General features: G+C 43.4%; 1 protein-coding gene across 3 annotated transcripts in view; it reads left to right on the plus strand.

Annotated features, from left to right (window-relative positions):
- The first annotated feature begins 8,451 nt into the window (after window positions 1-8,451).
- LOC306782164 (protein O-mannosyl-transferase TMTC2-like) overlaps window positions 8,452-14,688 on the plus strand; it is a 106,075-nt gene continuing 99,838 nt past the window's right edge. For all 3 annotated transcript variants that reach the window (XR_013772255.1, XM_079275395.1, XM_079275396.1), the window contains exon 1: window positions 8,452-8,580. Coding sequence is in view for 2 of the 3 variants with exons in the window: in XM_079275395.1 (XP_079131521.1) it covers window positions 8,498-8,580 (83 nt within the window). In the remaining variant the exon portion in view is untranslated. The remainder of the gene's footprint in view (window positions 8,581-14,688) is intronic.

Raw genomic sequence — 14,688 nt, forward strand, 5'->3', positions numbered from 1 at the left:
TGTGTTGGCAAAGGCGAGAGGGGGAAGACATTTGTATGCAAGGCTTAACTTTGGCACATTAGCATTGAGTGACTAGTCACTCTCCACCATGTGCTCACCCCACTATAAATCAAACAGCATGTTTACTGCGTAGGAGTGCAACGACGGAGGAGTTATTGCTGATGCAATGCACACCATGAGAACACTCTGAGCGCTTCACATTTGATTTTGTTTTCATGTGCAAAGCCTGCAGTCTAAGATGGTTTCTCTATGCAAATTACATTCAGGAGAACATCTTGATAAAAAATTGATTTGACTGAAAATTGGCATTCCGACAGACAATAAAACCTCCTTTTTGCCAGGAACGACTTCCAGTCATTTATGCAATTCAATCAACTGTCTGGGAGTTCTCTGTGATAGCATCCATGGCTGCTCTTAGCAAATATCAACTCATTCACAAATTGAACAGGATCTCACTGTTCATCACGCAAGGCTCCCAGACTGTCCCACTGTTCCTTTGAGCCACTGAATGGATTCTAAGGGAACATCGGAGAGTCACTGATCAGAGTTGGATTTCCAAAGCAGCATTCGCTGGCCTGAGGTGTGGTGAATGACTATCTGATGTGCTAACTCAATCGAATACCTACACCTGCAATAATTCTCTTGGGGTCGTGGAAAGAAGCTGTTATCACAACAAACTTTTCCAGACTTGAGCTACTTTAGCATGAGTGGTGTTTCTGGTCTAATATTTACTCTGTTTTTAGTCTCCTGAGGGAAATACCTGTCTCTTTAGCTGCTAAACGCTCCACTATGTTCACCATCTATTCTAGACCCTAACTGTGTCTGTATGCTGCTCGGTGTTGAGCAGATAGTGTGCATCGGGTTTTTAGAGGGTTCTTTTTTTTAATTGAAAACATCTGTGGATGAAAAAGGACGCCATGAGAGCAGTGAGACTGAACCAAAACCGCGAAGTTGAGGGTCAGAAAATCTAAACTAAGAGCTGAAAGACGCTATAAAACTCCGTAAATCTTTTGTAAAAACCACACCGGTGTTTTCACTGAATTTGACTGACTACACCTCCTCAGGAAGTTGTGGATGTGAAGTCATGTGACTCTCACACTGTCATGGCTTACTGGGAGACGTCGTTAGTGTGAATCGTAACACCTGTGCTTTACCTGTTATGACAAGCCAAAATGTAAAAAAAAACAGGCCTGTCGTAAAAGAATGTTAGGCTACGAAAAATGTTTTTTTTTCCTCGGTGGTAATTTTAGTAACTGGTAATTCATGAACATGTTCCCTCATTTCTTTCCTCTGGATGTCTATCTCTGTCATCTTCAGAGCATACGGCTCCGTCAAACATCTGCCAAACTGCAGCTGAGCCAAGAGACCGGCGGCCATGTAATTCTGTCTAACTCTGTCTCTGTCATCAAAAAATACACAATTCCTGAACATCAATGAAACCTTTATTTGTAGTCAGCCCTCCTCTGGTGTGCACTTAACCAGAGGAGTGCAGGCCGAGAGCAAGAGGAGCAGGCGCAGGAGACCCGAGCTGACGTTTAAAAGGATCCCTGGACTCGGCTCTCCTCTCCAATCATCCTCTGCAGAACACATTAACTCCAGATCAGCTGCGCTTCTCATCAGAGACAGGCTGAGGACCAAATGTCGCACATCAAAAAACGACTGGGATGGACGTATGAACACACACACTGGTTCATGTGTGTGTGTGCAAAGCAGACGCACACAACCTGTCTTTCTAGCACACACCGTATTCCAGTTCTTTAAACGCAGCCTGCGTGGGAATCCCAGCCTGCTCATGTTGCAGGAACAGATTCGGCGAGTGTTCATTAAAGTGGCTGTAAACATCATCTCATTGAGCACATTCATGGTGTCTAGTAGAGAGATGTCTCATTCAAATGATCATTCATGATGCAGGTTGTTGCTGAAGATCAAGTTTTTACAGACAATCATCGTTTACTCTCATTTCGTGCATCACTTGAAATGTTCCTTTATTGCTTGTGTTTTAACAAGCTCTCTGTTTTATTGCACTTATTCGTACAGCGAGGCACAATATTATCGACTCTTAGAGCATACAATGGGATGTCTGCTACCAAGAAAAGCCTCGCGTGTGAGACTGCATCCAATATCTGCAGGATATGTTGAAGGAAAAGCAAATCTTTCTGCAGCAGAAAGGCGGTAAGATAAACGTCCCTCTGTCCATGAAGTGTCCTTCTAGTTGTTCTCTAAAGGTTACACAAGGATCCGATGTGCAGGGGAGAGGCAGAGGTTAGGAAGAACAGAGGTTTCAGCGATTGTCTCTGGAGTAGCTTGATTCATCCGTGGAAAGACCTTGCTCCGGGTAATTTCATTATGCAGATGACTGTGAGTGCTCCTGTGTCCGTGACTGCGCTGAAAAGGACACGGGCGGCGTGCGGCTGGCAGGAACACGTATGGGCTGGCAGAGTTATCCATGCACCACAGTGAGCTCCTGATCACTTGCAGTTATCCCCTTTCCCTGATTGAACAGGGGGGGAAATGGAATTCTGAAGAAAGAAAGCCACAGCATTCCTCTGACAATGCCTATGTCTGTATAGCATACACAGATGGGAGTTCTTGGCTTTGCTGAGTCGCCCGCTTATTAACTTTGCTCTGCGATCTATTGTTGTCATTTTTTACAGGCTGCTGCTGTGTTGGCATTTTTTTTTATCCTGTGGAGACTTTGGTGCTCAATCAAAAAGAATTGGAAGGAACTGAGACCTTCGTTGCTAATGACAACAAAAATGAAAGTGGACATTTAATATAACGTGCTTCATACGACGCGTTGACATGCACCGTGGAAACTCTTCATTTTGTTGATGATTGGTTGGTTTTCTGTTCTTGGAGGCAGTTTTTATTGTTGTCTTTCCTTTCTGTCTTTGTGTTGTAAATAATCACCCTCTTACCTCTTGCTATTAAATCTTAACCATTTCTGCCGCTGTGCAATGCGTGCACTGATCCTTCCGAGCTTTCCTTTGCATGTAATTGGTCAACTGCGCAAACGTACGTTGAATTCTCTCCGTTACTTATCAGTTGAGGTGGCGGGTGATGTGGGTAAAATAAGGTGAAAAATCAAAGTCAGTCATCCATGGCTTATCCACTCCAGCTTGCTTTCATTTTGGGTTAATAGCAAGAATCCGCCTCAGAACTTATGACTTAAAATAGAAGAGACAGGGTTGGTTCCCTTCCACGCCAGAGATCAAGACTTTCCCTCTCTGCTTTGACTTGTGAGGCAGACAGCAGCGTGGCTGCCGCCACAGGGGGCATCGGGGCTCAAAAGCAAGACGCAGACCGTGCTGATGGACTCCTAAAAACGTGGTGGTTACTTGAAGAGAAAAAAAAAAGCAGTGCAGCCACAGAACCTTGAACTGATTTTAGACAATATAAAAGAATGGCTGCCCCGATCAGTGGACTAATCAGTTGTTTTGGGCTTAGTTGACCAAGATGTATTACGTTGATTATCCGTTTTTTATGCTTAATAACTTATTTTTAAGAATCCTATCAACGCAACATTCAAAGTGGTGCATCTGTGTGATATTTAAACTCAGTTTTACCGTTTCTCTCGATGGAATCAACTAATCGATAGCTCGACAAAATCGTGTGAGTTGTAGTCGACAACCAATTTCTTTGGCAGACAGCCCTATCATAGCAAGCTGCAGTCGGGCGCTTCGATGATGCAGTTGATTCTTTGATTTAATTGCTTTTTAAATTGGAAGTGTAGTTCTCAACGCACCATCGCACACTGATGTGGGAAGATAAACGTGTGTGAGTGCACATGTTGGCACTTTATCTCCATCTATATTTAGAGGGACCAGGTTCAATCTCGTCTTCCTACCATCACACCACCAGGCACTTTGAATCTCCTTTCTCCCAACAGCAGAAGTCCATCAATGTCTCGTCACAGTTAATGGACCTGCCACACGGACTCGCTTATTCTCTAATGAAAAAAAGACAAATTACATTAATGGAAATGCCACAGCATCCTGTTTGACGGACACATGCTTCTTCCACCTCCACTCGACCTGTCCATCACCGCTACGTTTTCTCCGACTGCGTCATCAACTCTGAAGTGAAAAGTGATTTACTGATGATGGTTTACTGCTGAGTAAGCTGAGTCGAGATGAATATTCGGAGCCTCAAACTAACTTGCGTTTTTTTTCCTGATTGCTGAAGTGTCTCTTTTGCAGTGTGAGCAGACTCAGATCTCACATCACATCTCACTTGATATTCATATCAGTCCCTCCGAATCGGCCACAAAGTCGATGAAGCCTCATGGCTTCGTGCGAAGCCGTACTTAAGAGAGCCTGCGTTAAGCATCACTTTCTGTTTTACCGCACTCGCGTTTCTTCTTCATTTTTTATTTTTTTTTCACCCATGCAGAAGTGATTTGGCCCTCAGACGCGGGTCTGAACCTGTAATTATCTAACAGCCAGAGCAGTGTCCCTGTAATTCTTTTAAACCGTCCAGGATCCCAAGACATTCAGGGAGGTCTTCCTCTATCACACATCAGGCTAAAGGCCCCCAGTGCCCCCTCTTCACACACACACACACACACACACACACACACACACACACACACACACACACACACACACACACACACACACACACACACACACACACACACACGTGTTTTCACTTTGGTGGACACTTTATATGCGTGAAGCTGTGAACTTATCTCCATAAAGTACAGTCACCGGGATTCCTGCACACAGAAGCTCCAGTGTAAATACTTTTTACAATACTTTAATCTAAAGGATATATATTTAACACAGTTAACACAAGGATCTAGAAAGTAGCGTCAAAAGTATTCAGATTGTTGTAAAAGTAGCAATCACACAATGTAAATACGATATATATTATACAGCTTATGAATATCCTATTGTAAGTAAAAGTAAGACTGTGCAGCAGAAAGGGTGTTATTATAACATTATATTTTTGCAAATGCATCAACAGGCAGCATTTTAATGTAGTAGTTGGTCAAGGTACTTTACTTCATACATGATTATTGCCACATTGACTCCCACAGTTCAGACATATTCCACTACATTTATTTGACAGCTGTTGTTACTTTTTAGATTACGATTTTACAAAACAAATGATGAGCTTGTTGAGTATGATGATCATATGATATTTATGAACGATTAGCTGATTAATCAGTTTGTTAAATGACAGTAAAACACATCAGCTAGCTGGATGAGTTAGATTTATTTTTCATTCATTCATTCCATTGTTCCAGCCTCTCAAATGTCAGGATGTGCTGCTGACTGGAATGAATCTGACATTTTTTTGGACATCAGCAGTGCAAATGCATCAGTAAGAATCTGATGAGCTCATAACAGTGACAAAATCCATGTTGGCCTCCAGTACTTTCTACGCTTCAAGTACATTGTTCTAACATGACGTACTTTTACTTGAGTACAATTTTCAATGCAGGTGCATGTGGTATTTTTTACTTCAGTAAATCTGAATACTTCCTGTTTTAAGCTCTCGACATGTTTTTAATGTGACGTGTAAAGTATGGGGCTGCAACAGGCACTTATTTACATTATTGATTATGTTCATTTTCGATCAAATAAAAAAAAAAAGATTCATTGCTCAATGTTTGTTGTATGAAATGTAAAAGAAAAACCACAACAAACGGCCAGATATACCGGTATATATTTCATCATCACACATGACAAAGATAAGCACATTCTTACAAAGGATTCTATGGACCCATCGAATATTTTGCTTGGAAAATGACTTGAATGAAGAATTGATTGTCAGAAGAGTCGCCATTTTCTGTCGGTCGACTGTCACTGAATGAATGCGGTGGAATAAAAAGTACAATATTTCACTCAGAAATGGATTGGAGTAGAAATAAAGATACTCAAGCAAAGTACACATCCCTCTAAATGTTCCTTCGGTGCAGTACTGGATTAAAGTTACTTGCCACCTCTGCCAGTGGTAGATCATAAAGTTTTGCAGCATAAAACAGCGAGTCAGTGTAGCACATGTGCACATGCTTTGAACCTGCAGGGTGGGGTCATTCATGTTTGGATATCTAATCAGTCCTCAGTGAGTTGTGGACCAGAAGCAAAAACCTTGTGCCGGTCGCTCTGATCAGTCTAATTAATTCCTGAAATGTGTTACAGCGTAGTGTCCTGCTGCTGTCCCGTGAAAGGCTGCATTGAGGTCTGCTCCGACAGATGGGGTCGGTCCATTGAAACAACTCTGAATCAATATGCAGTGGGCCAGGCTACATGCGTTTGTCTGTGGAGCACTTTTACAATGATTATTTTTCTCCTTTCTTTGCTGCTGTTCTCTTACCTCTTTGTATGCAATATGGAAGCAAGTCAAAGAACATTTCAACAGTCGTGAAGAGTGGAACACTCTGATTTTAATATGCGGTATATTGCTTTCGGAAATCCAAACTTTCCAAAGGCTGTTCCTGCTGAAATTGATGAAACAAGATCCAATCTACAAAAGTATCGCAGGCCGACTAACCAGACAACGAAAGCTACACATAATGTAAATGAACACTCACTTTTGTTATTTTACTCCATCAGTGTTTTAAATGGGTCATTTTGGAACAATGACAAAATCATTGTTTTGTTTTTATTGAATATAGTTTTACAACAGAGACTGCAGTATTAAGTATTTGAGTTGTACTGTCTCCCCACAGACATCGTGCACTGTGAGCCCTCTACTGGTCACACATCTCCTCATTGTGAGCCTGCTCACACCTAAAGCAATAAAAAGCAATTACTGGAATGACATTGACAAGACGTTTAGTAGCCAGTGTGATAAACATGTCACATATTCTTCACATCAACGAAAGGGAAAGTCCCCCCCCCCCCATTATGATTCAGACAACCAGTCCTTTTGATCAAGTGGTCTCTATACTCAGACAGAATCGGTGGACTGATAGAAGTCCAACGACAAAACTGATGATGATTTGAATGATTTTTAAAAACTAAAAACAGACTATTAAGTAGCGTCAGATAAACAATTGAGAATCTTCCACCTTTTTACAGATATGCCAAATCACATACAATGTTCTTTTCATATTTATTTTCTGCAGCTGTGATCATGCAGTTCATTGACCTATCAGTACTAGAATAAAAGTTGTTGGATTTACTACAATCATTTTACAACACACTGATTTTTTTGAGCAATGCTTTTGTATTTTACATAACCTCAGCACTTTTCTAATTCATATAATTCAATAAAGATAATTTCGAAAATTACCTTAATTAGGGAGTAGGAGTGTACATACTAAAATATATCTTAATTCACTCATAAGACGGTGTTTGGTAAATGAGAAGAGTGACACCTCTGATGGAGATAATATTCCATTCATTAAGGTAGTAACCCTTAGAGAATAAAATGATCGTCAAATTTAATGAAATATTCATGATTATACTCTGAGAATTCATGGTACCCACCTGCAATAACTCCTAGATGTCCCAGAACGTCACTCTGAGGACCACCTCCATATTATTGACTACTGTTAGTGGTAGGAAATGACCCTTACCAACGGGTCTCGGCATCATGTAGCGTGATTTATTCCCGTCTCCAGAGCAGGGGCAGTGCGCATGCGCTCAAGATCTCCCAACCACATGCGTTTGAATAACGCCTGCATCAATTTACCAGAGACACGAGGAGCAGGAGCGGAAGTGATGCAGATTTATCTCAGTATTAAAGCATGAGATCGATTATGGAATGAGAGACCACTACTAGGAAAACAACTATATGTAGAAGCTTTAATATAAATAAACTTATATAAATAATATTTTGGCCAATTGCTGTTTTAGGCGAGAATAAAACAACATGACACACATCAACGACCAGATAATGCTGAAATGGATGATTTTTTGTCTCCAAAAAAGGATCCGTATTATTTGTGTTAAAGCCTACCGTTAGCAGAACACTTCCTCATGTATCATTTCTGATATGCACTTATATACGGTCTATTATTGCTCGTGAACGATAACGCTAATCAGCCAGCTTTATTTTGGAAAGCCTAACCGGAAGTCGTAGATGAGGTTGCGGCTGACTTGAGAGCGGTCCGTCCAGCATCGGCCGCTGAGCATCACAGCGCTGATCCTCTCCTCTGTGTTGGGGAGGCGTGCAGCAGACGCTGTCAGGAGATCCACTGAACGCGCTGCTCGTGTTTTATTTTCTGCCCAACTCTCAGCCGGAGAAATATAAAGCTCTCCAGCTCGGTCCCAACATGGGTTAGAGCGGAAGCGACCTATGGATTAGCCACTTTGTGCACTTCGCCGAGGATGATGGGGGGGGGGGGGGGGGGGGGCGGGGGACTTGTTTTCCCTGAGACATCCTGACAAAGACGGGGACTGAGAGGGAATAGAGATCGGGATTTTGCTGCTCCTGTGTCTCGCTTTGCATCTTTGTCTTCTTTTTGATTTTCCTGTTTTTGCATTTTTTTAATTTTATTTTATACATACATTTTTTTCCCGCGTGTGTGCGAGGCAGAGAAATGTTTGCAGAATTGCTGTGCAGCGCCGTGGCTCTGGTCCTGTATGTCAACACTCTGGACGCCGATTTCTGCTACGATGACAGGTACTTGGGTGAATGAATGAATGAATGAATGACGTGCAGCTCCGGTGCCGCTAACGTCCCTTGTCTCCGCTGCTGTCCTCACCTGTAACCGTTATCGATCATGGATATGAATAAAGGGGCTTCATTCATCATGTTTGCAATAACTCCGAATGAGCAGTTTGCTATTTCACTGTAACAGCAACACTGGCAGCTGACCTGTGTGAAGCTTTTTCATTAACAGGAGCAGTCTGCCCTCAGGAAAGTATCGATTCATCAACAGAGTATAGGGTGCTTTGACTGCCCTGCTGGTCATCCTTACCCATCTGTAGCAGCTACAGTGTGTAAGAAACTTTTAAATCACTGTAGCATTCCGACAGACGTGTGTGTGTGTGTGTGTGTGTTTTATATGTAGAGATCATGATCATACAGTATTTTCACACCCCCTGTCATACTCCTGCTGTCTTTCCAGGACCACTATCTATAGGATGAACACAGTGACACCAGGACTAAACAGGCAGTGTGCTCGGATGCCTCAGTGCAAAGTGTTGCAGCCTCCAAAGTTTGGACTTGAGTTGTGCTGAGGAAATAATTGATCTCTGGAGGACGAATGTGTCTCCCCACAGCCCGACAGTAGAAGTCCCCCTTTTCCCCCTGAAAAACAGATCCCACTTTGCAGCCTTCACCTGAAACTTTGAGCAAAGTATTTCTTCATTTGTATTTACTGTAGAAAATATGGAGTAAGTCGTCACCCTGCACTTGGGAACCATCAGTTTGAGGAGGCGAGGGCGGTGCTCGGTTCAGCCCGCTGCTCTAACGCGTTACTGCATTACTCATAGCTGGCCATTTGCTATTTGATGGCTGAATGGTTGTCGGTGCCTCAGGCTCATTTATGCAGCATCCACGCTCTCATGTAGGTCAGACGCACCATGTTGCGTCTTGCTGTCGTTGTACATGTACACGTTGTACACGGTTTGTGTGTGTATAACAGGTGCAGCCTTTCAAAGCACACCCAGAGGATACATCTTAGTGAGCTAACACTACATTAACACCCTCCACATCAACCGCTGGTGTATTTCCTTTACAGCTTAGCTCTGTACATGGAACACTTCCTGCTCAACACGTCCCCCAAAGGCCTTTAAAAAAAAAAAAAAGATTTTGCTGAAAGTCTCAATACGTTTCTTGTGTTAAAGTCGCTTGTGTCTTTGCACTTTGTGTTATGGTCAGGTGGTTCAGGGAGAGAGATGGTGTTCTGTGTCCATAAAGCTGTCAGGGAGTGGCGGTGCTGTGCAGAGGTGAGAGGCTATACCTACCGCTGCTGCTGTCAGCCGCTGTGTGGCTGCTGGAGAGCCTCGAGCCTCTGAGCTTTAATGCAAGACAGAAAGCCTAACCCCGATTGTTCTGTGAAGAGATGTTAAAACATAGTGTTATTTATTACCATTTTATTTATTACCATTTTAACCACCGTTTTTTGGCCCAAGTTACTGCAGGCTTCCTAACCGGTGAGTCCTCCAGTCCAGGCTCTCTGACGTGTTCCGTCTCTGACATGCTTTTTTTTTATTGCGGCCTATATATCTCATCCGGCGCTATCTGTTTTTAACACCATGCGTTAGGTTCGGGCTTGCAATTAGCAGCCGTCTCCTGTCCCCCTTGGGCTCCACTGAGGGAGGGAGGGTTGTGACAGCGATAATATTGCGAGGGGGGAAAAGCAACCCTGGACACACACAGACTGATCTAACTCGCTAATGCTGCATTTTAGGAAATACTGAACGTGTGAGAGACGATAAATCAAACTGCACGCTTGCCATCACCCCAACGCCCTGCAGCTCGTATCGGCAGGATTTATTTTAACTGCGAGTCCGACGGTATAATTTATGGATCATTCAGATCATGTTTTTTAAAGGACATCGGTATTACAGAATGTAAAGGCCTCTAGCTCCAAAAATAACGACCGATAGTTGGATGTTTTCTTCGTTTTCCATTTAAAAGTGAAAGTAAACTCTTCTGCTGAGTGTTCACGATGAACAGCTGCAGAAGTATTAAATATGGGTATTTTGTCACAGTGCAACATTGATTCCTCTCCGTGAGAAGACGAGTTGTGCTTCTTTTTGTTTTACTCCTGGCTGTGAAACCAATGCATTGACTTAACTCGGCGAGTGATAAAAAGTTAGAATCCAAAATTGTGGTGTGTGTGTGTGTGTGTGTGTGTGTTTTGGGTGTGTGTAAAATTACTAAGAGCTACAGAGCCTCAGAAGAGACATCTGAGGATTTTGCAATCGATTGGCTGGTATAGTCTCGTATGGCGGCGGAATACTTAATGTGGCTTTCTCTTTGTGTATTCTTCTCGTGGTGAAAGGAGTGTTTGAGAAACATACAACTGTTAAGGGCTTCTTATCACTAACTCGGCTAGTCACACATTCATTTGAGCAAACTGTGTAGGCCATGAGGAGGTCACAGTTAAAGGGGAAAGAAGTTTACGCGTGTTACAAGAAATACCCTCCAAGATGTAAAAAACAAAAGGAAGAAATCTCATGCATGACAGTTTCTTGACAGCCAGTCACAATCCCTCCCTGGATAAAAAAAACTACAGCCTGAAAGAGTAGCCAATCTCCCAGTGAGCTTTTCCTCCAGGACACACTCATCATTAACACACACACACAGCTTTGACACCTGCACCTGGAAAATGGGAATCGTACGTCATGCAGTTCATATCGCTGCTGTTATATAATCCACAGTTAGGGCCGAGCGAAGGAACGGGAGAGCCCAGATAAATGTCAGAGGAGAAATACTGCCGCAATAGTGTGCAGACTGGCCGTGAGCCTGCACACCTGCGGCACAACAGCGAAAACCCGGTGAAGGCATCGGGGCATTATTAGCTTGATTGCAGGTGGCAGAATTTATGTCACAGCCCTTTGAAAAGTTTCTGAATGATGAAGCTTCCTGTGCCTCAGGGTAAACGAGGGGAGCGCACGAGTAGTGAGGTTTAAAAAGAACTAAAAAAAGACCACTTTTTCCATTGAACAGCAGAAAACATTGAGTTGTTTTCAAGGTATATTTCAGCCTGCCCCCACACACACACACACACACACACACACTGGCTCTATGGATTATCGTTCGCTGTCAGGAGCTTTGACAGATGTGGTGAACTGCGCCCAGCCCCGGCGTGATGTCTTACGGTTTCGACTGTGTGAGGATGTGTGAAGGTCGCATCCTCCCTGGCCATGGCCGATGATTTATAACGCTCGGGACAGTCGGTGAGAAGGCGAGCCGGCGCTTTCTGCTCCGTGGCCCCGAGAGCTGTATTTAGAGAAGTCGGGATCGGGGGGCACAACCGAACGCTTCACGCTGATGCGGTTTGATGTGAGCTTCGAGTCGATGACTGCAAAGAAGCCACACAGCGCTCTGGGAAGTGACTCATGTTGCTTTAATGATCTACCATAACAGTAGGGGATCTTTATTAATGTATTTTGGTACTTTTTTTCCATTTTTGCTTATTTTATTCCACTTTCTATCAGCGGTTTCCTCAAAGATGCGCACACAAACAAAAGTAGGCTGGATACTTCGACTTATTGTCGAATGACAAGAAGGTCTTTGCAGAATCTTCATACAGGGCTCTGTGTGGTCCTGCCGGCCTGTTGACCTACCTGGCCTGACGTGGAGTAGGCCGCCGTCTGTGCCCATGGCCGCCTCCTCCTCCTCCTTGGCACTGTGTGTCAGTGCGCTGATCTGGAACCCTTCTCTCATGGCCTATACTGTAGGATGGGCTGTCTGCGGTCATGTTGAGGGCCCAAGGGCGGCAACCCAGCAGTTTGAGTATCTCCTCTTTTTTTCCCCTCCCAGTCAGGCTCTCTGTCTGCTCCCTGTAATTACCTACATGGTTTGGTAGACGTAGCTGCTCCACTCTCTCTCCAGCTCCCATCATCCAACGACTGCCTCCAGATGGTCCCGTTTGGTAAGCAGTTCAGGGTTTTTCGCCCTTCTGCAGTTTGAAGGGGAAGGTTTTGAAATGGATTCAAATGGAGGATGTCGTGTTTGCTTGTCGTTGCCAGGGTGGACACATCAAAGTGCCCAATGACACAGACGGTGCGTTACGGAGCCAGTGAAGAGGGCCTCATGGCAAAAGCACATGCAGCCATATTGTCGTATGTCAAATTGTCAAATGGCAGTGAGTAGTATGAAAGGGCTCACTCATAGTAGACAAAGAAGAAGCTACGGCGAATTAGCTTTGTATCATCTTTCACCTAATTGGTTTTAAGACCAGCATGGTTCACTCTCACCTCTGTCATTGTGTTTTTAGGCCACAACAAGTAGCTGTTTTCAGTGAAAACGCTCAAAGTACCCACTCGACACTACCTTCCCTGCATGTCGCTCTGTATCTGCTGGATGTGTTTAAACTGTTTGCTAACAAGTTAGCCTTAGCAACTAATAAGGTGATACTGTAGCTAGTGTTTGATAGCTTGTTTCTGCACGAAAGTGGCTAATTGAATCAGGGTCTGCAGGTTAATTTAATATCAATTATCAAATGCAAATACCAACAAATTATGAAAATGATTGATGATGGTGGTAGTGGCTATTTTCAAAGTGCAACGGATTTGTTGTCTTTAGGAGGAAGCTTTGGTGTTCCTGCATTTCCTTCCCTTAAATCACCCGGGAGTACGATCTGTTGGCAGGAGAGGAAGGAGGTGTGTGGGAGGCACCCTGCCCTCCCTTGTTGGCGCACACACTTTCTCTGACGGAGTCTCTCAGATGAGGGGGAAGACGGTGTTTGTGATTTCTGACCAAAGTTTACAGATTAAACCAAAATTCCACGTGCCAACTTGAGACTGTTCACATACCATGCACATTAGCTATTGACACGTGTCAACACACTTGTAGAGGTAGAAACTTATTTTCATCCCAGTTCCTTTTAAATTGTTCTCTCAAGATGATTAAACGTCACAGAAACAATAACTGATCTCCTGCCATCGAGTCATTCACAGAAATGGATTCATCTCTTTTAATGTGCCGTCACTGGGGCCATCTTTAGTTGAGCTCCAGCAGCCCGGAAAGATCAGCTCAGTGTCTAACCACAGACAGATCGGATCTTCTTTTTTCCTAAGCTCTCATCCTCCGACAGTTAGCCGATGACGGTAGAAATTGTTATTTTCACCCTTGCCACCAATGTAAGAGAAGCTGTCCTGGCAGAATTTAATTTGTTTCTAAAAATACCATTAATGAGGGGTTATGATACGTTTGTGTCGCTTCCCTTACCCCCAAAACCCTACAGAATTACTTAAGCATCTGAGTCTTGGGTAGCACGAGTTCATATTTAGGTCAATTGGAAACAGCTGACTAGATATGATGCTCCTTTTTCTCCCTCACTGTCATCAGACCCAGAAAAGGGCTTCATTAGACTATATCTTGGTTGTTGAATTGTACCTCCCAAAGTTCATACAAATGCTGGCCTTTCTGTACTGCGTTCCCTGTGATGAGGGCAAAAAAGGAAAAATCTGAAATACCTGCATATTTGGAAAATGTGCAATCGCGATTGAATTTGAGAAAGTGTTTTATTGGTGCACTTCCCAACATGTAAACATGTGTGGACTTCCCTTTCCCTACCTTTATCTTTCCATTCTGGGTCGCCACAGGTTTCTCAGTGACTGTCAAAACAGTGAAATTAGCTCCTCAGAATCCTGCGTGGCCCAGAGTGGGGCTGCAGCCTCCACATGATGCAACAAGACCAATGCATATTCATCCAAACAGCGACACTTTTACACGAACAAGGTTATTAGCCTCGCTAGCAGCTTGGCTCTATGGCAGTTTCAGTAGGTCAGTTCAGCACTTTAGTCCAGACTGAAATATCTCACCAACTGATGGATTTCCATTAAGCTTTGTACAGACATTCATGGTCCCCATAGGATGAATACTACTTACTTTGACTTTTCCTCGAATGCCCTCATCAGGTAAAAATGTAACTTTTGCCAATAGTTTGGTTCATGGCCAAATACCTAGAGCGATAATGATATTACCAACACCTGAAAACTGTAAAGTGCCACTTTTGGTCACGATTTTAAAGATAAATAAATAAATGTTTGTTTATGTTATGCATTGAAGTAAAATCTCCTGGGACCCGCCAGTGGGTCCTGACCCAGT

Source organism: Melanostigma gelatinosum (assembly GCF_949748355.1).
Source record: "Melanostigma gelatinosum genome assembly, chromosome: 1".
Taxonomy (NCBI): Eukaryota; Metazoa; Chordata; class Actinopteri; order Perciformes; family Zoarcidae; genus Melanostigma; species Melanostigma gelatinosum.